Consider the following 25,022-nt stretch of genomic DNA (forward strand, 5'->3'; position numbering starts at 1 on the left):
TGTAAGCCTGAGGGCAGGGACTGTCTTTTTTGCTAAGTGTAAGCCGCTCCGAGAGCCTTTTTTGGCTGAGGAGCGGGGTATAAGTATGATAAATAAATAAATATGTCTACATCCAGCTTAATATTATTCAGAGTTAGATGCATCCCTGAGTGCACAGGAGTCAGTGGGTTTGTGTACTGTGGTTCTTATTCTCAACAAGTTGTTTCAGTCTATAGCTGACTGAAAATATGCTCCCAAAATTCTCCACGCTTTTCATGGATAGTGAAATGAGGGGAGGCAATTTCACCAAATACTCTTTGGAGTGAGGAAAAACTCCCCAATAGTGGTAGAGCTTCTTTCTTTTCCTTTTTTTTTTTTTTACTAGAGCTCAAAGTGGCAACTGTGTTGGCAACCTGATCATCATTTTGCCTCCTCTACAATACTCCGGAACTAGCTTTGCTCCAGAGCACTGGCAGAGGAAAATGGCAGCTGCCATTCAACAAAACTGTCCTCTTTTTCTGGGAGTGAAAAATATTTTTAAAAAAAATCTTCTTAAGATCCCTCTGAGCAATTTTGTCATACTTTTTGCCATCTACTTCCCTGTCTTCCCAAGAGCTTTTAGTTATTGGAAAAATGTCAGCACTTAATTCACCCCACCCCCCACCCCTAATCCTCTTCCCTTTCAGCAAGGCTGCCCCCATAAGACTTGCCTTCTGGACGCTTTTATCTCTCCAGGAGTCGGAGAGACCCCAATATTAACCCCTAAAACAAATTCCAGACAGGCAGCCCTCTCCTGCAGCAAAATTCAAAAAGAGCATTGTGGCACTTTAAAGACTAATATATTTATTACTGCGTCGGATGTCGTCCACGAAGCCTTTTGCCATAATCGTGGCTGTTGTTGTTTTTAGGGTCCACAAGACTGGGCTGTTGCAGTTTCATTCAAAACAGCTTTTCTAGATAGCGCATTGCACGTCTAGAAAGAACTGAAAGGGACTCCCGACAACTTCCTCACTCCTGCCCTAGAACAGCGGGCTCGGTGGGTGGGGAGATGAAGGATGCCGAGCGCGCGAAGGCGGGGGCCGCAACAGGTGAGGAGGAGGAGGAGGAGGAGGAGGAGGGCGGCAGCGTCTGTCCGGGGGCAGCAGCTGCCGCGTCTCCCAGGCCCCTTGTTGAAAGGTCTCCTAGCAACCGCGCGGCCAATAGGACGCTGCGTGGGGAAGGGAAGGCGGAGTGTGCGGTTAACCCCGCGAGGCGCACGCGTGGGAGAGGCCAGGTCGGTCGGTTGGCGGCGGGGCAGCCGCTGAGATTGGGGACTCGAAGCTGCCCGGGCGGGGCGACGGGGCCCCGCCCTTCTCCGCAGCAGGTGAGCAGTGCCAGATGCAAGGCCAGGCCGGGGAGGGCGGCTGCCAGCCCAGCCTGCCCAGGAAGAGGGCGGAGTGTGTGCGCGCCCCGCACCTCCCTTCCCCCCCCCCGGTTTTCCCGGAGCAGGTCTGCGCTTGAGCTCGGCTCACCGGGGAAGTGGGGGGAGGAGAACTATGCGCACGTGGGAAACAGTGCCAGAGTGTGTGGGGTGTGTGTGTCGAAGCATGAGGGGGAAGCATGTATGCACACGTGGACGTGCAGGAAGGGGGGAAATGTGCAGGCATACCGGGGACTGGGGAAGGGAGTCCGCCCGTAAGTTGGTCGAGGGAAACCGAAGCACGCACGTGTGCTAGCACGTATATACTGTCTGGGTGGGGGTTGCAGCCAACGTGGTGCTTAAATCTAAATAAGATCCGAAATCTATGGGGTAATCCCCTGCCTAGCTATTTTTTTTAAATAATCCCCCCTTCTTAGCCGAAGGTGTGAGCTATTTGCAAGATGGAAATACGATTGTACACATAGGCAGATTGTATACTATTCCTGTTGTGGAAAGAATTGTGGGCACACAGTTTAGAAGGGAGCCCTGGAGTGGGGGAGGGGGAGGGGGAGGGGGAGGAGGGGCGTTCCAAAAACAGAACTGCCTGCAAGCTTTACAAACCTGTTGGTCCGGGCAGTGTGATGAGGCATGGGACAAGTAGCACTCCGGGCGATGTTTGTATGGAAATGATAGCTAGCCTCGGGTTGCTTGTTGCCTGCGGTGGCTGTGTGACAAACCTAATCAATAATAACGTCACCTCGTGCGATGATGTAATACTGTTTTCCAATTTGCAGCTCCAGTTTTCCAGATACTCTGTGCTAATCACAAAATAGATGTATCAGTTTGTTTGAGTGAAACCCCCTCCCCCAGGAGATCCAGTTCAATCCCAAAGAAATTGATGTGGGTTTTTTGAGGATATGGTTAACCATTGCTCCTGACAAGGATGTACAGAAGTTTGTTCCATGCCATAGGAGTTACACAGCCTTGTTTTCTAGCTCATATTGTGCTTGTTCCAAAGTATGTGTTTTGCAAGCTCTAACATGTGCACTGGCAGTCATCAGAAAAAGGCATGGCACTGAATTATCTAGTTCTTGAGTAGGCAACCTGGTGTCCTCCAAATATTTTGGACTGTAACTCCCATGAGCCCCAGCCAGCATGGCCAAAGTTCTGGGATTATAATTTGTAGTCCAAAACATTTGAAAGATACCTGGTTGCCTCTCCCTGATCGGGTCTGTATACAGTTTTCAGATTGCAAAATCAATATTAGTGTAATATCTTTATTAGGACAACCAAAGGATCACCAGAAATGTGTAAGTGTTTGAGATCTCCAGAGCTCTTCATCAGGCAAGATAATACAAAAAGCAGGTTTAGCTGGACGGTGGTGGTGGTGGTGGTGGTGGAAACTTGACTTGATGATGGAGTCCAAAGGTCTGCATGTTCAGAGTCCAATATGAAGTGGGCTAGGCCATGTGATGGTTATAAGGTTACACCTGCAGCTGCTCCTAGAGAGCTTCAGCTATTGGGCAGTATAAAAATGTAATAAATAAATAATAGAGTAGCTGGGAACAAAAAGAAGAAAACTGTTCGATCCCATTTTGGAAATATAAAATTCAGCTGTTACTTAGGTATATATCTGTCCTGGCTGAAGCACACTGGCCTCTTAACCTGTGGATCGCAGAGAGAAATCTTGATATTAACCAAGGTGGAGATAATTCAGAGAGCTGTCCCCATTTCAGCTGGGTTCACACAACAGCCCACAGTTCACTCCTGATAACAAACCATAGGGTCTCTTCCTGGGTCATTCATGGTTAACAAACCATAGTTTGTTAGTGAGGCTCAGTTCAGACAACACAATAACCCACATTTTGATAACACCCTGTTCAACGACAACCCACACTCAACCACTGAGTGTGGGTTATCATGTTGTGCGAGTCCAGTAATTTGTATTAGTTTGAAAGCAACCTACCTCTATGGTGGCAAGATTCTTAAAACCAGCTGGCAAGTTTCTTTTTTATACCATCAAGTTGCAACTCTATTCAAGGTGTTTTGCTTTGTTGGCTCACTGGGAGAAATAATATACCCACATTTTCTAGTTTTAGAAAGAAAAATGTAAATGATACTGTTATGCTTTCTAAACTTATTTTTAATTAAGAGCCTAATTTTTTTTAAAAAAAAGTTTTCCCAGATTGTTGTAGATGTTGCATGCTGATTCATGTTAGAATGCAAAGATATTGCCCGTAAGACATGAAAAATAGTTAGTGCATTCCCTTCTTGCTCTCTCACCCTGTTAGTATTCATGCCTCCAAAAAACATCCAATTCTTGCCTTGGAAAACAGTAAAATACAGGGAACAAATTTAGAATTTGTTAAGATTTTTGAAGATTAGACAGACTTGTGTAATTGAATGACTTCTGTGGCCCCTTAAAGCATCCTTTGCAAAATTGGTTTTGTTTCATCCGGATAACAGAGCTGTCTATGAAGGGGATTACTTGTCAAATGAAAGGCTTAAGCTTTTATAAACAGTCCTTGCAGTCTAATCTTAGAACATGATTCTCCATGTGATATTCCTTGTTATGGTGTAGCACCTTCTGATCTGCTGGCTTAATACACATCCTTACACAAAAATTACCATTTGAGGTAGATGCATCACTGTGAAAATGTTTTGGAATAAAGTTAGTAGACATCGATACTACTGTATGTGGATGCCTTGTTTCAACATTGGCAAAACAATTTGAACTTTTGCGGGGAGGTATATACTGCGTAAAAAGACTGGCTGGTGTGTGTAAACTTGGACATGGGGGCTTTTTTGTTGTTGACATAGGATGTGATATATTGAAAGGCCAGATGGTGTAATGTGATTGTACTGTAGTGCTGTAGAAACCTATTTATCTTCTGCTACTTAATTCTGAACTAGTTGTTGTTAGATCTAAAGAGAGGTTTAAAAATCCCATTTGTCAAGGCTAAATAATTTACACCACCATCTGAACTTATAATTGGGCAGCAGCTCTACCATTTTAAGCTTGTACTGAATTCTTCAGACCACCACTTGTTTAAAATTTGCATCTAACATTTGCATCTAAATTTGTCAAGATCCAAACCAAAATGTTCATTCTCTGTTGTCTGAAAATGTTGGCAGTGGAGATTTAGGGTGTTAATCAGGAAAAAAACCCATCAGGCTGCTGTGGTGAACCAATCATGTTCTGCAAGTTGTTTAAACTGGCAGGTAATTTTGGACAGTTCAAAATAGATGTAGCTAAATACCAAATAATGTGGGTGCTTTTCAATTTAGGATGAATTTTCTTTTTACTACTTCGCAATATGCTTTCATTCAAGAACTATTGAGAGCCTGTTGGCTTCAACCAGGGGTCCCCAATGCAGCACTTGATTTTTATTTTTTAATTCCTCCCTTTCATTTAATATATGTACATGGATTTCTATGAAATGCATACTATTTTCTAGCAATTAGATACAGGATTCAACAAAAACAGACCAAATGTCCAAATCAGTATCCATTTGAAGGTGGTGTCTATACACCACCTGTTCAGATATTGAAAGCATTTTAAGGCCCTCAATCCTCATTAGAGGAGATGAGTGTTTACCCATCTATAAGTCCTTTAGCTTCAAAAGGGCACAGCCAGCCTCCCACATCATTTTTATGGTTCCTTCTGAACAAGGCATAAGCTGATTATTCACCTTAGGCAGCTAGTTTTGAAGGTCTTGCTCCGATATTGTCAATATGTCTTGCTGCATGGAGGAAGCTGCCTTATACTGAGTTAGAGCCATCTAGCCCAGTATTGTGCCTTTGGACCATCCAGCCTAGTCTTAGGTGGTGGGAATCAAACTTGAGGCCTTCTGCATGCAAACCAGGTGCTCTATCACACTGAGCTATGGCCCCTCCCCTGAATTATGAAATGAATCATGGCAATGGAAGTAATCTTAACATTATACAACTTTGTTCATTTCTGAATTTATAGGCATGCCTCAGTGAATGGGTATTCCTTCTCAATTCTGAAAATCAAGTTTTGCTTTGTTTTTAAAAAAACACCCAAGACTCCCACCCATTGTCTCTGTCTTTGAATTTGCACAACATGACAATCCATCATGGGTAATGGGTTGTCATGTCCAATCCCAGCCCACCAAGTACTGCCCCTCCAGTGATGCCCAAATGACATTTTGGAGGGTCTGTCACTTATTCTCTAATCCCCATTTACAAAAATATGCCCCCCCAACTTACGCAAATGTGATAATAATTTCTTGTTGTTTTGCTGGTCTTGTGCAAGTGCACACTTGTAGTAATATATTTATTTCTTACCCGCCTCTCCCTTTGGATCGAGGCGGAGAACAACATTAGTACAGGAATCAACACATCTTAAAAATTCTTGATTTTACATTGATCTGGGTAGGCCTGTCGGAAAAGGCTAATCTTCAAAGCTGCCTTAAAATCACAGAAAGAGTTAATTTTACAAATCTCCTCTGGCAGGCTGTTCCACAATCCGGGGGCGACAGAAGAAAAGGCTGTCCGATATGTGTAGCCTTGCTTTGTCCTTGTCCTAAGTTTCAGCTGCCCAAGGGAGTCAAGTGCAGTACGTAACATTCAAGGAAATGGATAAGGCAAGACTGCATATAGGCAAATTTATGCACCGTTGATGGGGCAGGAGAAGTAGGTGCACCCCTCTCCCTTAGAAAATATGTAGAGAATCTATTTGTTTTAAAGGTTGTCTGCTTGGTAGTACTGTTTCTTTCTCCTTAGTATATCTCCTTGTATAGGAAGCTGTAATGCTTATTATCTAAATATTGTCTATCTTTTCCTCTTAGTGTGATGATCACAGGGAGATGAAGGGAGATGAAATTGCATGTTGCTGATGTGCTTGCAACTCGCAAACCCTTTACACTACTTATAGGAGCCTTCTTACCATGCACTGATGACAAGGCTGCTGCTTTTTTCCAAATACTCTTTATAAAGCGTTGATGTGTTGATCTGTAATTTTGAAACTTACCTACCGTTTTAGACCAAAATACCTTGTGTTTGATATATTTATAAGCATTTATCTGGTCTAATGAATCTGAAAACCCAGATTTAATCAAGCAGAATGTCTTGTATGCTGGCTTTAGCCTCTTGTTTGATTTAAATACTCTCGTTAATCTAAAACGTTCTTGCTATTTTAGGAGATGCTTACGTAGGAGATTTAACCCGCAGTCATCATAACGCTTCTCTGCTGAAGCAGTTGATCAGGTACTTTGGATGTGTTAGTTGCTATGGGAGATTGGAACACTATTACAGTGCCAGCACTGTCACCAGGTAAATGATTGAAGTCATAAGTTGAATTTTGGGGTGTTTAATGCCTGAGAATTAATTATAATTATTAAAAACTTAGCATTTGATATGCTTGGAGGCTGAACATATGTGCATAAAATAGCTAATGATCTTTAAAATTCAAATGCAGAATGATGTTATGGCTTGTAATGCATTATGCTGTAAAAATTGGGTTTTACAGAAGTGTCATAAATCCTATATATGGAGCTTAGTACTACTTCCACTTAATAGTGAGTGGTAAATTTATTTTAATGACTTGCGTGTTTAGAGTTGTGGATAAGGTTGCAATAAGGTTTGCTGTGGAAAGGAAAGTTGAAGCATACAATGTTGTTATCTGGAAGTAATCAGTGTCACTAATATTGACTTATCTGTCAATATTACGGATAAGGAGTGCAAGTAGATTCATTATTTAAGCTTCATATAGCAAGATTAATTGTCACAAATGTTTTGAAATTGTTGTGATGAATAGCTTTCCAGATATTGGAGTTTTGTGTTTCGAATATAGCCCTTCTCCCAGATCTAAGTAATTTAACACTTAGTTGTCAGTGACATTCCCGAGTCACATATTATTTGTCTTTATTGAATTACACCTGACTTGAAGCCGACTTAAATGGCCTTGGATGCAAAAGGCACAAGATGTGTATTTTATTAAAATAAATAAGTGACAGTTGCTCCTGACTTGTTTCGTAATATTTTGCTTTTTTCCTCCCCAGATAATAATATTGCTTGGTATACCTCAGCCAAAAATATGTCTCCCTCAAGCTTAAGTGTGCAGCAAGTGCTGCGCTCACCACTGCCTTCGTCCAAAAGTGTGCACAGCCTTTTCAGTGCCTTCTGCACAGAAGAGAATGTTGAACAAAGCCTTGGCTACCTTAACAGGGTAAATCATCTTGTTGTATTAATATAACTATTCTTTATGCAAAGGCTTTCATCTGAGGAAGCCACCTTCACTTGTGGAAATAGTACTGAAGTGTGATACAAATCTGAACGTTGTTGAAGTTTGGTTTAAAAATTATTTCTCTGTTGTGCTAGGAGCTGACCACACTTGGTTTCCCTTCGCTTTATGCTGACTCCAAAGGTAAAGAGTTGAGTGTGGTATCAGTCTTAAACTGTATGAATGAGCTGCTTCTGCTTCAGCGCAAGACTCTGCGAGCTCAAGAAGAAGCAGAAACTCAGCACCTGAAATTGGGCAGTGATATGGACCATCTGCAGAACTGCTACACTAAATTGAAGGTACAGCATCCTACCCTCTTCAATCTGTGCAAATTCTCTGTTTTCTATTTACTTGGGGGGTATCTGTTTATCATATTAATAAGAATAATAAATGCCTTGGTGGGGGGGAGGAGCCAAAGATGATGCTTCACCTAATCTTCAGCCCTATGTACACAAAAATGCAAGAATTGGCATGGCCATTTTGCCCACCCTTGAACTTAAGGCTGAAGCTGGGCTGAACATTTTGAATTTGACTTTTTAGTAGCATCCTTTCTAAGAAATATGCTAGCTGTCTATGATCTTTTCTGAATTGCTGTTACTCAGACCTTCCTTTATTCAACTGGGATAATTTGTCTTAATTTCTGGAAGAACCTTTAAATCTTGTTGGTTTCCCCACCACTGCTAACCCCCATTGCCTCCAGAAGGAAGGAATTAACTGCACCAGCTCTCAGGCTGGTGTAGTTTCTGGCTGTATTTTGGGGCATGTTGGTAGAATGTGAGATCCTACAATCTTGTGGATCCTTGGCCATACATCCCTCACAGCTGCCCTGTTTTTGACCCAACTAGTGCTGGGACATTGTCAGTAGGCTAGCCACAGCTATGGAATGCTCTGCTACCATTTAGGAATGACCTCCACAGACAGACATTCCTCTCTGCAGCTGGACCTCGCTCTCTGTAGGCAGGGGTCCTCGCTGGATGGTGATGGAGCGCTATACTGTATCCTGCGGCTCTGGGACACCCTCTCAGGGACCATACGATTGCACCCGTAGCTTGGATCTGACCTAATGAATCCAAATACTGTAAAACTTTAGAAAACGAATTAGTTGGGAACTTCTTAGTTCTGTACCTAAAGTAACCTTTCAGTTGCTCCAATTAATTCAGCACAAAGGTTAACAATGTCCTCTGGGTGGCCAGTGAAGAGATGTTTAAATTCCAATTCATTGTGCATATTTGAGTTTCTAATGGGAAGGCCTGGGGGTACCACATGAGAGCACACTATGTGCAAATGATGCCTCTGGACCAATGTTGCTACAGCAGCTTATATGGGAGAGACTCCTGAAGCTGAATACCATCTGATTTGGTAGTTATCTGCGGATATAGAGCTGGCCAGTTCCCAGCTCCTTATTCATAGGTACATTTCTAATGGAAATGCCTGATTAGAGACTTGTGTGAAATGGAATACCATGCTTTACTGTGTGCTGCACCAGACCTTGGTTAAATATTACTCTAAATTAGCTTGGAAAGACAGCCTCCTGGTGGCATATGATTTGAGAAAGTCCAAAGTTTCTTTTGAGATGCTGAGCTAATCAAACGCTAGTTCCTTGTTTGTTTTACCTTTTAAAATAGACTTTGGATTTATTATTACAGATAAATTTAAATATGTATTTGTATATCAACTAACGTATTTAGAATGCCGTTTTTATGCTAACAGCTCTGTGTTGCGTCATGAACCAGCTTTAGCCTTGTCGCCCACACAGCATTTAGCGTCTTTGTGTGCAACAATGTAGCCATGAACTCTAGTGTATACCAAATAAAAAGCAAATAGAAATTATGATAAAGTTATGATAACGTTTCAGATAATTACTAGTATGGTGGTCATTCACTGCTATATCTGTTCTGTTGGGCCTTCGGAATAGCACTGCACTTCATTTCATTCATGGCAGTGCTATGTTAGAGAACATGTGGGTCTCTGTGCAATAGAGCACAGTTTTATGGACTGCACATGCAGCACACTGTGGCTTAGCACTGCACTAATGTAGTGCTGTGGAGGCTGCACACACTACTCTCTTTGAAGAGACAGCCATGTGCAAGGCAAAGGCAAGCCAGCATACTCTATTTGTGTATCACTAGAGTAAGGAAGCTTTAGTGTAAGAGGAGTGGCTGCATTGAAAACTCCTCCTGGGTGTAGTCCTTCTTCAGTCTAAAATCATAGAGTTGGAAGGGGCATTTAAGCCATTAAGTCTAGGCTCCTGTTCAGTGTGGGAATCCAGTTTAAAGCATCCCTAACAGATGGCTGTCCAGTCTCTGCTTGACTCACCTCCTTCCTAGGCAGTTGTTTGCATTGCTCTGACTACTACATTTCCCCCTGCTGTTCAACTAAAACCTGCCTTCCTTTAATTTAAGCCTGTTGTTTTGTGTCCTACCGTCTTGGATGATAGAGAGCAGCCTGTATCCCTCTTCTGTGAAACAACCCTTTAAGTACTTGAAAAGTGCTATCCTGTCCCCACCTCAAGGCTAAATATACCCAATTTCTTCAAACGTTCCTTGATGTTTTTAGTCTTTGATCAAATTTGTTGCCTTTTTCTGAACTTATTCCAATTTCTCCAAATCCTTCCTAAAGTGTGATGTCCAGAACTGGACGCAGTATCTGAGATGAGATCTGATCAATGCAGAGTAGAGTGGAACTATCACTTGCTGTGATTTTGAAACTATAGTTCTATTAATACAGCCTAGAATTGCATTTGCCTTTTTCTTTTGCTGACAAATTGCATTGCTGACACATACTCAGGTTGTGAACAGCTACAACTGCAAGCTCTTTTTCACACATAATATTGCCAAGCCAGGTATCCTCATTATACACCTGTGAAATTGATTTCTTTTTCTTAAATGAAGTATGTCACAGTTGGGTCTGTTAAATTTCATTCTGTTATTTTCTGCCCAGCGTTCTAATCTATCAAGTTCATTTTGAATTTTGTTTCTGTCTCCTAAGGTATTAGCTAACTCACCCAATATTGTGACATCTGCACATTCGATAAACATCCCCCAACTCCTCCAAGTTATTAACAAAAATATTGAAGAGTGCAGGGCCCAGGCCTGAGCCCTCCCACTTTATACCTACCTCCATCTTAATGAGAAATCATTGATACACGCTCCTTGCATATGGTTCTCCAGCCAGCTCAGGACCTACCTAGTAGTAGTGTCAGTTCATATTTAATTGGCTTGCTAGGGCACTTTGTCAAATGCCTTACTGAAGTCAAGATATATTATGTCTAGATCTGTGAGTAGGAAGCAGATTGAATAAAATTATAATAGTGCAAGGAAACTGATTTCAGTTCATACTTTATTCAGTTAAACTCATGAAAGTAAGCTATTGGGCTAATGCTCTGGCATGCTATAGTGTTCCTACATCTGAACTCAGTTACTTAGTGCAAAATGTATGTATGTGATTTCTGTGACTGAAAATTGCAATCTCAATAGTTCAGCAATAGCCATTGTATTTTAGATCTTTCTAGTACATTAAGAGTGAATTGTAGGTGATTTATTTTCCATTTTAATAGGAGCAGCTGGAAACATCTAGGAGAGAAATAGTTGGACTTCAAGAAAGGGATAGACAATTGCAATGCAAGAACAAGAATCTGCACCAGTTACTCAAAAGTGAAAAAGATGAGGTTAGTCAGCTTTTATTTTTGTGGGAATTGCACGATCATTTTGATAGACTGGGTGGTTTTTGAAAACATGCAAACCTCTCATTTTGTAGGAATTCCACTAAGAGAGGGATTGTTGAAATCTGTATTTGCAGCAATCCTGTGTGATCGTACAGTAAATGAATTTGTCATGCCAGTTGATGTGCAGTTTGTGATTGCAAGTTCTGTAAACCCAAGCTACTGTTTGATATCTGTGCATGTAGGAAACTATATTGTGGCACATGTGGCACAGAAATTCTGTGGGGGATGAATAATCTGCATGATTTAAAAGTCAAATATGACATAATTCAATCATATAAAATAATTTGAAGGAGAAGGAAGGACAACTGCCCCTTTATACCTCTAGGATAATCTAAAATATTTTGAAATCTGATAACTCGTGGGAGTGAAGGGGGAGAGCAACAAATGTATAATGATAGTAAGTCTATATACACCAGTTGCTGAGGAACGTGGGTAGGAGGGTGCTGTTGCACTGTTTCCTGCTTGTGACTCCTTGGTCAACAGCTGGTTGGCCATTGTGTGAACAAAGTGCTGGACTAGATGGACGCTTGGTCTGATCCAGCATGTCTCTTCTTGTGTTATTAAATGCAAAACCATTTTTCCAGCCCTGCCACTTGGCTCACTCTCATAGCTTATTCTCAGGTCACTGTGTGTTTCGAGTGGACTCTGCACTTTATTCATCTCTTCATACTTGTCACTGAGGAGCTCAACCATAATGGCTTTTGCATATGTGTATTTTGTTGGCTTCACCCTGGTACCTTGTCCAATATGTCCTTAGTTTTTCAGGACAATATGTCCTGAGAACGACTGCATGAACAAGGAGTTCATGGTGACCAGAAGCAAAAGGATGCTGATGCTATTGTGCTAGCTACTAGCAACTGATGCATTTAAAGGTCATGACCTGTGATTGTATTACTGAGAGCTTCCATGACATGAGTAAGCTAGCTATGGGAACTCACGATAAATATAAATACTTTTAAGTCACCTCACTAGTCAAGTCAGCCTAGGATGACTTAAGTTGGTCAGTCTAAATCATTGGCCAGAAAATATGGTCCAATCCTGAAGGGTCCACAAATTATGATTGATCAGTAGATTGAAACAGTGGTCCTCAACTGATCTAGACCTGAGACCCATCTTGGACTCCCAACCAGCCACATGGGTCCCACTTTCACAATTTTCACCATGCCCAACATGCCAGGAACAGCTTTGCTGCAACCCATCTGGACTGATCTCTTGGCCCACTTTTGGGTCACGCCCAGCATTTAAAGTCCATTGGATTAAAGCACGTATAGGTACCCTTCATGGTGTCCTTTATTCTGGGAGTCGTCCCCTGTTTGTCTCTCAGAAGGATGGGCCTTTATAATACCAAATCAGGCAGCCTAAATTCAATCAAGAAGCCAGAGACCTCCTAGAAAGCTCCTAATCATTCCCCAGAGCCAAGCTATTAATTCCTTCGTTTAACCCCGTTGTGAGTAATCCAAAGTTATTGCTTCCAAAAAAAGGGTTAAACTCCAGGGCGGTTATAGAGTTCAAAGAGCTCTATAACTGCCCTGGAGTTCAACCCTTCTTTGGGAGTTTTGACCATGGGACCTGATGATGCACAATCTGTGTGCATCACTGTGTGCATTTAAAAGTAAATGTGTGTATTGCAGGTGCAGAAACTACAGAATGTTGTTGCAAGTCGAGCAACCCAGTATAATCATGATATGAAGAGGAAAGAAAGAGAATACAACAAACTGAAAGAGCGCTTTCATCAACTCCTTATGAATAAAAAGGATAAAAAAATGGGTATAACTTCCAAATCTGTTGGTAGGGTAGAGATTGTGATGTGAATTGCACTTCTGCTTCCTATTATAGTTTTAACTTGTCCTTCATTGTTTCTTCACTATTCTTGTGCTGTTTAAGTATGTAGCAGATATTCAAAGAGCAACAAAGGTACAAGGAGAAAACAACAATCTGCTTTCAGAACTTTAAATCAAGTAAATTTATTTCTAGGTGGATTGTATAATGACTTTATCCAAATTGCTAGGGCATCATTATACAAAACAAAACTTAAGGCCAGTTTTTATCCTCTGTGTGTGTGTGTGTGTGTGTGTGATGTCTTCTTAGTTTCTCTGTTTGATATAATTTCTCTCCTTGTAGCCATGGATGTCCTAAATTATGTTGGTAGAGCTGATGGCAAGAGAGGTTCATGGAGAACTGGGAAAACAGAAGCTAGGTGAGCCGGTCACACTGTATAGCTTTATTTCTTGTCACAGTAGCATATTTCATGTTCACTTATTTTAAGTGCTCTGCTTTCAGGAATGAAGAAGAAATGTACAAAGCTCTCTTAAATGAATATGAACAGCGTCAGAAGCAGCTTCTGGTAGAAAATGCTGAACTCAAAAAACTACTTCAACAAATGAAGAAGGAGATAATTTCTCTCCTTCCACCACAGAAACAGAAACCTAAAGAAAAGACTGAAGATGGCAATGGAATGGTAAGTGTATGTATATGTAGAACATATACATTCAAAATATTTTTAAAAATAATTGCATCATAATGTGTTGGGTCACTAGATCTTGTGAACTTGTTCACTTCTGTCTCCAGTGACTTATTGCACCTTTTATTGTCTATTTCTTTAGTAGCTCTGAACTGTGTTTGTTTCATTTATGTATAAGCCGCCTTTCTGGACCAATTCCACCCAAAACAGCAAACAAAATAAAATATAAATCTAAAAATGTAATAATATAATACCAACACTTTACATTGTTTTGTTTTGAGCTTTAAAAATTACAAAACAAATCTTATGCATGTTTAGATAGAAGAAAGTAGGACTTTTTCTGTCCAAACATGCATAGGATTGCACCCTAAAATACAATTTAGACAGTATAAAAAAACATTTCCAGAGCCACAATAATAAAATGCCAATAAAACAGCAGCATGATTAATAAAACACTCCAGTTAAAAGTCATTTGAAAGAGGGAGGGGTTTCAATTTTAAAAATACAATAAAATACCATAAAAGAGGAGGGGAACCTTTCATCCCTTGGGAAGGAGTTCTATAAGATGTGGCTAACTTAGTCTGCATTCAATCCATTATATTTTCCATGCGATATTAAGACAGGAAAAACATTTATGTGCATTCCGTAAAAATATGGCTTACTTATAGGGGTATGTTCTAAGAATTATTTGATGTTGAAAGTGTTTCCCTTTAATCAAAGTATACTCCATGTTATCAGTCTAAGTAGCATTTCTATTCTAATATTTTCCATTATTATGCAAGCTTCAGGTCTAGAATAGGTTTGTAATAATTCGGGGTCAAGAATGACCTCCTTGTGCAAGGCACATTCACTCCAGTTAAAGGGCCCATATATTTGGCTCCTCTTATTTTACCTCTACACTGGTGTAGTGGCTAGAATGTTGGCCTGGCAGTCGGGAGATCCGGGTTCCAGTCCTCACTCTGCCATGGAAGCTCACTGTGTGACTTTGGGCCAGTCACAGACTCAGCCCAACCTACCTCACAGGGTTGTTGATGTGAGGAGAAATAGAGAGGAGGAGGATTATGTACACCGCCCTGGGTTCCTTGGAGGAGAAAAGGCAGGATATAAATGTAATAACAAAATAAATTGTAATATCTGCTGATAATTTTTCACTATATCTATAGTTAATAATGAATGCATCACTTAACAGTATATAGGTTCTTCCAGTTTTCATTTGATTTAATCACACAGTATTGGAGAGCAATGTGCAATTATCTTTTATTTCCAGTAGATGGAGTTACAGCTTTACTTTGCCATGAGAAACAACCTAGTTTTAGGAACGAAGAAGAATTTTGTTTCTGTTTGCAAATCATAAAAACATATCCCATTTGCAATTCCAAATGTGAATGAGAGCAGGAGCGCTTTTCTGGAGAAATGTTTGCAAATTCTCGAATTTGTGATCGCATTCGAAAAATGCATATTTTTTAAAAATTAAATGTATACTTTGAAATACATAGTTTTTTTAAAAAAAAATCAATAAATACATTTTCATGCTTTAGACAGTGGGGGGAAATTGCACACTTTTGAGAAATATGCACAGAGATGCACACTTTTCCCATTCAAGCAAACCGAAAAACAAGTAAAAAAAGAATACTGACGTGAACTGAAACAAGCTTCAAAGGGATTTTTGGAGAATTTAGTGAGCTTGAAAATTGCTGCTTCTGCCATGCCTATGTGGTTTATAGAAATGGGGCAACTGTCTGAAGTTAGCAGACTAAAATTCAGGAAAATTGGGAAGAATGGAGGGGATCAAAGTCAAGTATACGCTATGGTTAATATTTCCCTGATAGGTTTTTTATAAAACAAAGATGTGGTTTTCGTGACCCTTAAGCTTTCCACGCTTCCTTTTTACTTACATTGAAATCTTCAGTATATTTTACATCAACTTATAAATGTTAATATATATAGAGAGAGAGAGATAGTATTGATCAGTTCAAGCGAAACATGTTTAGAAAAATAGGTTTTAAAAAGTCCTGACCTATTTAAACAGAAAGGAGGTAGTGTTTAAAGGCCAGAAAAGGATATATTTTTTTCTTTTATTTGCTGCTTCTAGTAGATGGACGTGCATAGCTAGGGATGGATGGAGTCAGCCGTGCCTGGTTTCTCTGGGCCCTTACGGAGGCGCTGCCCTCCTTGCTGACCGCACCATTCACGCATGTGATATTGCATAAATGGCCCCTTTATCGCTGCCATTTATGTAACATTACCTTCCTGGAAAAGCCTGAGCCAACATTTTTGCCCCAAAATGGTGGCCCACTAAGGGGGCAACGGGCCGCTGGGTGCTTGGCAAGCCAGGGGGTGCCAATGGACTTTCATGCCATCCCTATGAATGACCCATGTAAATATAAATAAGATTTGTAGGTGAGTAACCATACTTGTAAGCTGGAAGCCCCTGTTAGTAAGTTAAAGGACATTTATACAAGACTTTATTTTATGTATGCATATTTCAGAATTTATAACCCATTTTTCAATTCAGATAAATTCCTGAGGTGGAGAACAGTATTAAAAACAAAAATAATAATATAAGCACTAAAATATCCATATTAAAATGCCAACTAAACTAAATCAGCAGCATTGCCTTAACATCAGAGAGAATAATATACATTACTTGAGCTATGGTTAGTTTTGTATGTTACTGTTGTTTCATAGTTACTTAAAGTGTATATTTTTTTCATCTTGCAGGTCCTGTCAGACGTGGAGGAGGATGTTGCAGAAGCAAATAAAGAGAACATGTGGGAACTTTCTTGTGAAACAGTGCGTGAACAACTTGCTAACAGCATTCGAAAACAGTGGAGAATGTTGAAAAATCATGTGGAAAACCTTGATAACCAAGGTAAAGCTAAGATCTGAGTTATGCTTGTGTCATCTTTGCTTATATAATTTAACTGAGTACTGGTTATGAAAAGATCTAATTAATATTACTTTCTGATGGTGCCTTGGTCACTGCAAAATGTTTCAAGCAATGGGTATGATCCAGATTTATCCATACTTAGAATATTAATCATAACTGACCTGAGTCCCATTCTTTTCAATGGTTCTAGTCTAGGTATGACTAATCCAACCCAATAGAAATAGAGGATTTTCCTCATCACAGTGGAACAGCTGGAAGAAAGTTAATTTAACAGTAATTTGAGTCAAATTAAGACAGAAAAATGGATTCAAGATAGATAAAACCAGTGAGAAAAAAATACATCAAAATCATTGTCTGGATTCTCACATTGTGCTAAGCTATGATGGGTTGTTATCGTGGGTGGTCCTAGAGCAGCTTAGTGTTATGTCCGAACTCGGAGTGGTTTTCCCCTTGTGGGTTGTTCTGCACAAACAAGTAATTCTGAGAAGCCATGTCTTACAGGGTTGTGTAGAGTGGCTTGTTCACAGGGTGGCTTAACGTGATACCTGAACTTTTTTTCATGGGTTCTCGGGAACGGCTATGGAGCTGGCCAGCAAGAGCAGTAAACCCCCCTGCTGCTCCTCATGATCTTGCTAGTGCTATTTCCATTCTCCCTCATCCCTTCTCAGCACCCTTTACCTTAGGATGGAGTGTTTTTTCCTGTAAGATTTTTGAAGAAAGGAAAGAATGTCTCGAAAGCATCCACAATTTTTGTTTTCAGTTCTGTGCAAGTGCATTGGAGCAAATGACCGCTGCTAGGATGACCCCTCCATGTTACAGCCCTGCTATGAGATTTGCACAATTTGCCCCATCGTTTTACTTTCCTGCCACGAGATTTGCACAACCCCCTTCCGTTTTACTGCTCTGCCACGTGATTTGTGCAGTTCTCCCCTCCATTCATTGCCATGAATTTTGCAGAAAAAATTAAGATTCTGCTCACTGCTCTTATGTACATTTGATAGCTAGCAATGGAGGTCAGCGGAGGAAAGTGACCAGCGCAAGGGGAGGGGGAAGCAGCTGGTGGCTGCAAGAGAGAAGGAGCTTTAGGGGTGGGTGTCACTATTTCAGAGTAATGTGTAACGTGAAGAATCCTTTAAAATACGAAGCGTTTGCTAGCAATGGAAGCGAAGGACATTGACAAAGGGATGGGTGGGTACAGCTATGCTTGGCTCAGCGGTCTTGCACAAGACTCTAAGAAAATGCCAAAGTTTGTGAACGTGTTCCTGCATTCATAATGGGTCAAGAAGTTATTTTCTTTTTGCATTATTATTATTATTATTATTATTATTATTATTATTATTATTATTATTATTTACATTTATATACCGCTCCATAGCTGAAGCTGTCTGTGCGGTTTACAAAGATTAAAACACTGAACATTAAAACAGATATACAAAATTTAAAACCATAAAAAGCATAAAAACAGGTTAGATAATATCCATTTAAAACAACTATTCTGGGTCAGTTAAAACTCAACATATGCTGTTAAATGCCTAGGAGAAGAGAAAAGTCTTGATCTGGTGCCAAAAAGATGACCATGTTGGCGCCAGGTGAGCCTTGTCAGGGACATCGTTCCATATTTGGGGAGGCCAGCACTGAAAAGGCCCTCTCCCTTGTTGCCATCCTCTGAGCTTCCCTTGGAGTAGGCACCCAGAAGAGGACCTTGAGAAGGATGTTGGCAAGAGAGGTATCTGGTTCAGTAGTGGGCAGGTGCTCTTGAAGACTTGCTCATTGCGCTTGTGCAAGACTCCAAACAAAAAATGGGGAAAAATATGGAGAATGCATTCCCACATTCATAAGGGCTCAAAAGAATATTTCCTTTTTGCAATCTGGTATGTGTGTATATATGTGGTGGCTGTTCTGCACAAAGAAGGTCACAGGTTCTATCCCAGGCATCTTCGGGGAGAGCTGGAATAATTCCTGCCTGAAACCATGGAGAGCTGCTACCAATTGGTGGCCCCGTTCAGACAACTGAACAGGGGCCAACATGGACAGTACTGAGCTAGATGAACTAATAATTTGACTCCGTTTAAGGCAGCTTCTTATGTCAAATTAAGTCAAATGAAAGTATGTAACTTTCATTAAGTCAAATGAAAGTATGTACAGTATCAGGTGTAACTACTTAATACAAAAAATAAACGAAAATCATTTTTGAAACTTGTAGTATCACATGTACATTCTGGATCACTCCATGACAAAGATACCGTCTCAAGAGAGGACCATGAACTGGAAGTCGAAAGGCTACAGTCGGAAATTCAGCAGTGCAAGGAGATGATAAAAACTCAACAGCAGCTCCTACAGGTAAGTATTATTCAAACAGATACCAAAGTGGCCTCTGTGATGTAAAGGGGAAATATGCCAGAAGTGTAAATGAGTTCTACCTTGGATTGCCACTCAGTGTCACTTCCACATTCTCTAGGCCCCTGCTGTATATAGTTGGGCCTTGGCATGATGGAAGAGAATCCCAGATAGCAAAAACTTGTAGGGTTTATACAGGGTTATTTATTTATTTAAGTGTTTTTATCCCACCATTCAGCCAAAAAAGGCTCTCATGGCGGCTTACAAAAATATTTCTTGACAGTCCCTGCCCACAGGCTTACAATCTAAAAAACATGACACAAAAGGAAAGGGGATTGGGAGGGAGGAGGAGGGGGGAAAGCAAAGCAAATTCAGGCACTACATTCTTAGTTGCAAAGTTCAGCAGTGACCATTGGCAGCAGGAGGGAGGGGGCTCTCTGCTGGAGCTGGATCCAGGCTTGATAGAGAGGTGCCTGGCTGCTGCTTCCTCCCCCACTGGTGGCCCCTGCAGAGACGGTAGGAGGAGGAGGTGGGGGGCTCTCAGCTGGAGCTGGACCCCTATATTTGTATCCTAGCCTGATTCAGAACATCCTTTAGAGCAGGGATGGGCAACATTTCCTAAAATTCAATGGTTTTGTTGTTTTGTATTGCTGTGGACAGTATTTTCCCCCTAACACTTTTGAAGATTCATTTTTGATTTGCCCGACAGACTCTGGCCTCTGGGAAATTGCCCAGCCCTCATTTAGAGTGTAATTTTGGAATGTGTTTGGAGTGAGAAAAATCTAAGGTATGATCCATTCTAGCTGTTCTGCCTCTCTTGCAACTGTGACTAGTCTCCCAGCTTCTCTTGCATGCTGCAGGTAGAATATTATGGCCAGAGTAGTAGCTTCCCGATAATCACTTCTGATTTTTCTGTACTTCACATTTTACCTGCAGCAGCAGATAACTTCCCCATGTGGTGATGATGATACCAATATGTTGCTACAGGACTGTTACTTGCTGGAAGAAAAAGAGAGACTAAAAGAGGACTGGAAACTGTTTAGAGAACAGAAGAAGAACTTTGAGAGAGAGCGCAAAAGTTTTACCGAAGCTGCCATTAGACTAGGACTTGAGGTACTTGAATAGTTCTGTGCTTTCTAATGTTTGAGATCAATCATTTTTGCACTTCTCAGAATTCAGATTACCAGGACCTAGGGCCAAACAACACAACAGGCTTTGCTTTTATTGTGCTCCCTATATATAATGCGATGAATACCGGTATGTTTGAAAGGAGGCATGTCTGTGAATGTACACAGGATATGTACCAGGGAGTTGTTGCTGGCTGCTGTCCCTCAGCACGTATCTGTTTTGTGTTTACAAATATATATCTCCTGTTCACGTGAAAAGCATGTCTGAAGTGTAAAGTGTGGATGGTCCACGTGCCGTTGGAAACCATCATCCCCACTGATCCATGCAAAGCTGTGCATGATTTGCGTACAGCTTTGTGATAGCTTTCCCTCTTCTTAAATGCAAAGACCTATTTGAAGTGCAAAGACCTGCCCTGATTCACTGTGGTAATCTTTCATTTTTTCCTTGGTGTAGAGGAAGGCATTTGAGGAAGACCGTGGAGCTTGGCTGAAGCAACAGTTCTTAAGTATGACTTCTGATCAAAATAAGACGGATCATGTGAAACCTCAGTGTGCCTTCTTGGGAAGTAAGACTTCAATATAAAATGCATCACACCCATTATCTCTTTAATGGCAAAAAAACATATACATAGTTATAAATCCCAAGTATGTGGTACAGTACAGTATAATTCATTCTACTGTATTTATAAATAGATATGTTCCATAGGTGCATGCAATATACTGCAATGTTTCTTTGTTTTCCAAAGAGCAGCTGCAGTAGTACCACCCCCACCTACCCCCATCTACTCTTTAAATTCCAGCCATCAGCCACCATCATGTTAAAACTGAGCTGTTACCTAAGAACCGGAGCCTCCCATACAGTTTGCTGAATGGTCCCAGCACGGGAGAGTGAGCAGGACGCCCTAGTATTTAAAACTTGCAAATGTGATACACCAGGGCAAGAACCATAGCGTCCATCCTATGTGATATAATTACAGGGTTGTAGGCCTGGTGGATTTCATGAATGAACATATCTTTTGCAGGTTTGCAGAAAAATCAGGCAATCTTTGGTTGTGTTTTCTCTTCCGCCCTACTTACTTTTGTAAACCGCCCAGAGAGCTTCGGCTATGGGGCAGTATATAAATGTAATAAATAAATAAGCAATAAGGAGAGAAGGAAAAGACTGGACAGCTTCTCTCCATTTTCCCCAGCTAGCAAATGCAATGTTACTCACTGGTGCTTTCTCTATGTATTTTCTTTCTCTCTCTCTCTCTCTCTCTCTCTCTCTCTCTCTCTCTCTCTCTCTCCCCTCCCTCTCCTTTCCACTCACAGCTGTAGAGACAGACTGTGGGCATGCACTTCCCCCTTCTACTGTCTAGGACTTATAGTTCTAAGTTGCAGCTGCTCCCTTTCACCCACCGCCTTCAACTCATGGCTGTGGAAATGCATCACTGTGACAATGCTAATGGCAAATGCCTTCCCTGGTTTCCGCCCTGCCTTCTTGAACATTTGGTATGATAGTTTCCTAAGAAGCAATGTTTGTCTTGCAGGTTCTGACTCAGATAATCTATTAGCAAATGCCAGGTCACGGCAAAAGAAACAGAACCACTTGTCCAATGTCTCTAAGTTCTCTGATGTTTGTCAGCCAACTCCGCATATCCTTGAGAACAGGTACCTGCATTTTTCCATCACCTTTTCTCTCTGCTTCTCAACAGCCTGAACAATTAACTAGCTATGGTAGAAACTTCCATGGGCCTGGGAAAGCATTCAGCTAGATGTTTGTAACAAGAGATGGAAGAATTCGTTGATTCAGTTAAATTGTTCTCTTGTGCCACCTATTTTTTAGAATAATTGGCTTCAACAATTCAGGACCCAGTTCCTAGACTTTCAGGGTGCTCTAGCCAGTCCATCTCGTGGACCGAGTGGCTTCTGCATTGAATGGGAGTGTATAATCACCTGCATTTCTTTAGGACATTCATGACACGTATGTTTGTAAATCTGCTCTTAAAAGTGTTTTGGATAGGGCAGGCCTTGCTGGATTGCATACATAGCTGATGTTCGCCCATCAGCTATGTATTTCCACTTCTTACCGCTCCTTGTTCTTGTAGCATGAAGGAGAAAGGGGGAAAAACAGGCATGTTAAATTTCTTCTTGTTTATGTGCTCTATTTTTCAGTTCAAGTGCCCTTCTGGATAAAACACCGGAAGACCGAAAGCCAAGCCTGGTTAGAAGGGAGCAGTTGAGAAGGATACAGTCTAGCAATGCCAGCCCTGTTGCACAGGACAATATGGATAGTCTCCGCATGCTGTTCCCAGAAAATGTACACACAGAGCACATAGATAACTTGCCTTAGATTCTTAACCTTTCTCGCTCTCTATTTGTTAAGCAGATGTGTCCATAAACGTTTCGACTTCATTTAGCGAAACAGAGTGTTATCAGTGGAATTGAACAGTGCCAGTGATAGCAATTGTGCTGTATGTGTGGTTTTTTTTAATGATTCTCCTCCCGTACTCCAAACCTTTCCTATCTGTCCCCTTTTGAAAGTCGATTAAAAAACAACATTTCATCCAGGTTTATGCATATTCTTACAACAGAAGACTGATGGAATGTGTGAATCTTCCGATGATGAAATGTTTCAGCATTGGTAATTCCTTTTTTTTTAAGTTCAGGCAAAAGTAGCACTTTTAGCTCTAGTTTATGATGAAGGGTTCACTTGCGTCTCAAGTGTAATTGGCATTGAAACTTCTTTTCCTTAACTTGAATGTACAGTATATTGTAGATGAATAACAAGACAGGTTCTATATTTATTGTGTGATTTCAGATTACCTCTTTTCATATCTCTTAAATAAAGCAAGGCCTTAGGTTTCAAATAGATGAGATATATGAGATATAAAGCATTATGTGACAGTGCCATGAAATGAAATTCATGGATCCAAAAAAAAACATATTTTACATGCCAATCATAACTTGAGTTTTTTTTCATTGTGATACAATGTTTACAGATGAGTTTTTTTAAAAAAAGCCTATCATTTCAGTAAAAATAAAATAAAATTATATTAAAATTCATCTGCAAAATAAATGTAAGTATATTCTGCAAAATATGGGTGAATGTGTTTTGGGTTTTGTTTATCAGTTGGAAACGCTGTATACTGTCAAAGGAAGGTAATGTGTTGCCTTGCCAAGTTTTTCCATTTGGCTTTGGAATTCAAAGACCAAGCAATACTTTTTTGCTCTTGATGTAAGAGTTGTTAATGTATCTATGCTCAAAGAACCCAAGCTATGTGTATTAATATGTAATGTAGGTATTTCTATTAGTTGATTCAGAAGAAAAAGATATCACACTATTTTCCCCACCAGAAGAAGAAGATTATATTTATTTGTATCTAGCCTTTTTCCCTATACTGGGACTCAAGGCGGCTTTACAAAATTAAAACATATACAATTAAAACATATCAATAGAAATATACAAACGTTAAAAAATATAATTATTCAGCTGTAATCTTAAAACATTAAAAATTTAAAGGACAAATGACAATAAAAATCCAGTGCATTAATAGAGGACCAGACTGCTTCCAAAGGCCTACAAAACAAAAATGGTTTTGCCTGCCTGTGAAAACACAGCAAGGAGGGAGCCAGTGAAGGGAGTTCCAGAGCCTTGGAGTAGCTACTGAGAAGGCCCTCTCCTGAATTTCCACCAGTCATATCGGTGATGATAGCGGGACCTAAATTATGTTGTATGTTAACAGGCTCAACAAAATGACTAAGTAGTTTGAGGTTCTTTTTGTAGGTGACCCAGATTTTAAAAGGAAATAAATGTTACACTGTGTATCTGACCCAAACTTAAGTTGGGCCACTTCCTGTCAATACAGTTTCTTTTCCATGTGAGCTGACCCAATACACTTACGTTCTGCAGGCAGACATGTACCTCATGTATAAATAGAGCATTCTCATGATGGTCAAGTATGGAAAAAAGTGGACTCTTGACCCAGTCAGTAATGGTATATAAAACTTGACCTCTACAACGGCAGGATCTTAAATTTTTCCAATAATCTGATGGATGCTCATAGTTGCTGATAATGAAGTATGTGAATAGTTCACAATTGCATTCTTTTGTGACAACAAGAAAGTATGACTGCTGCTGATGGCTCTTTACTAAAATGTACAGACTGGTGTTATGCATTACATTTTCCATTTCAGAATGCTTACTTTGCATACCATGATTTTTATTTGTATATAACCTTATATATTCATTGCATAGACTAATTTTTAAAATAGTACTTGCAACTGCTGACAAATTTCAAATGACCTGCCATCCAAAGGTCACACACCACTTCATGTAGGGTTAGATCCAAAGGACTACATGACCAAGGAACTTTGGACTTTCATTTCTTGGAAAGCAATTTTCTCATTTGCATGGAAAATCTTGAGGCAGATAAGGCTAATTCCTTGTATGTTTCCTTGGAAGTAAGCCTCACTTTTGAATTATTTTATTTTATTTACACTTCACCCTTCAAGTGGTTTCAAGGTGGCTTATGAAAAGTTAAAATTACAATTTAAGAAAACATGAAATTATTACAACATAAAAGAGCAGTATAAAAGCAGAACAATAAAAAGCTAAACACCAAGCTTCATAAATGCAATGTATAGAAGATTAAACAGTTGGGGAGGGGGGAAGAGAGGTCTTTTCCTGGCACTGAAATGACGACATAGTCACAGGGCAGAGCAGTCTCACCCTTATAGCCACCTGCCGCAGCTCAGAACTTGAAGGCTTCCATTGAAGATCTTGATGTACAAGCAGTCACGTCTGATGTCAAGCTCCAGTCCCAAGCTCTGGCGGGCTTTAAAGGGAGGTAAAACCCAGAACTTTAAAGTTATTTAA

At 40.4% G+C, this 25,022-nt stretch overlaps 1 protein-coding gene across 4 annotated transcripts; it reads left to right on the forward strand.

The window, feature by feature from the left end:
• Positions 1-1,266: 1,266 nt before the first annotated feature.
• Positions 1,267-23,144, forward strand: SSX2IP (SSX family member 2 interacting protein). Of its 4 annotated transcripts, none has more exons than XM_063117869.1 (14): positions 1,267-1,342; positions 6,544-6,676; positions 7,405-7,571; positions 7,724-7,924; positions 11,182-11,292; positions 12,981-13,116; positions 13,471-13,546; positions 13,630-13,807; positions 16,532-16,682; positions 18,904-19,040; positions 19,974-20,150; positions 20,619-20,730; positions 21,694-21,814; positions 22,319-23,144. In XM_063117869.1, the coding sequence occupies exons 2-14, from the start codon at positions 6,634-6,636 to the stop codon at positions 22,494-22,496; spliced, it is 1,788 nt and encodes a 595-aa protein (XP_062973939.1). In that variant the 5' UTR covers positions 1,267-1,342; positions 6,544-6,633; the 3' UTR covers positions 22,497-23,144. The 4 variants fall into 4 exon arrangements, with proteins under 4 accessions (XP_062973939.1, XP_062973930.1, XP_062973947.1 ...); XM_063117860.1 differs by lacking the exon at positions 1,267-1,342 and adding an exon at positions 1,430-1,467; XM_063117877.1 differs by lacking the exon at positions 1,267-1,342 and adding an exon at positions 1,430-1,467 and having other exon boundaries at positions 19,977-20,150.
• The last annotated feature ends 1,878 nt before the right edge of the window (positions 23,145-25,022 follow it).

Source organism: Elgaria multicarinata, chromosome 1 (genome assembly GCF_023053635.1).
Source record: "Elgaria multicarinata webbii isolate HBS135686 ecotype San Diego chromosome 1, rElgMul1.1.pri, whole genome shotgun sequence".
In the NCBI taxonomy this organism is placed as follows: Eukaryota; Metazoa; Chordata; class Lepidosauria; order Squamata; family Anguidae; genus Elgaria; species Elgaria multicarinata.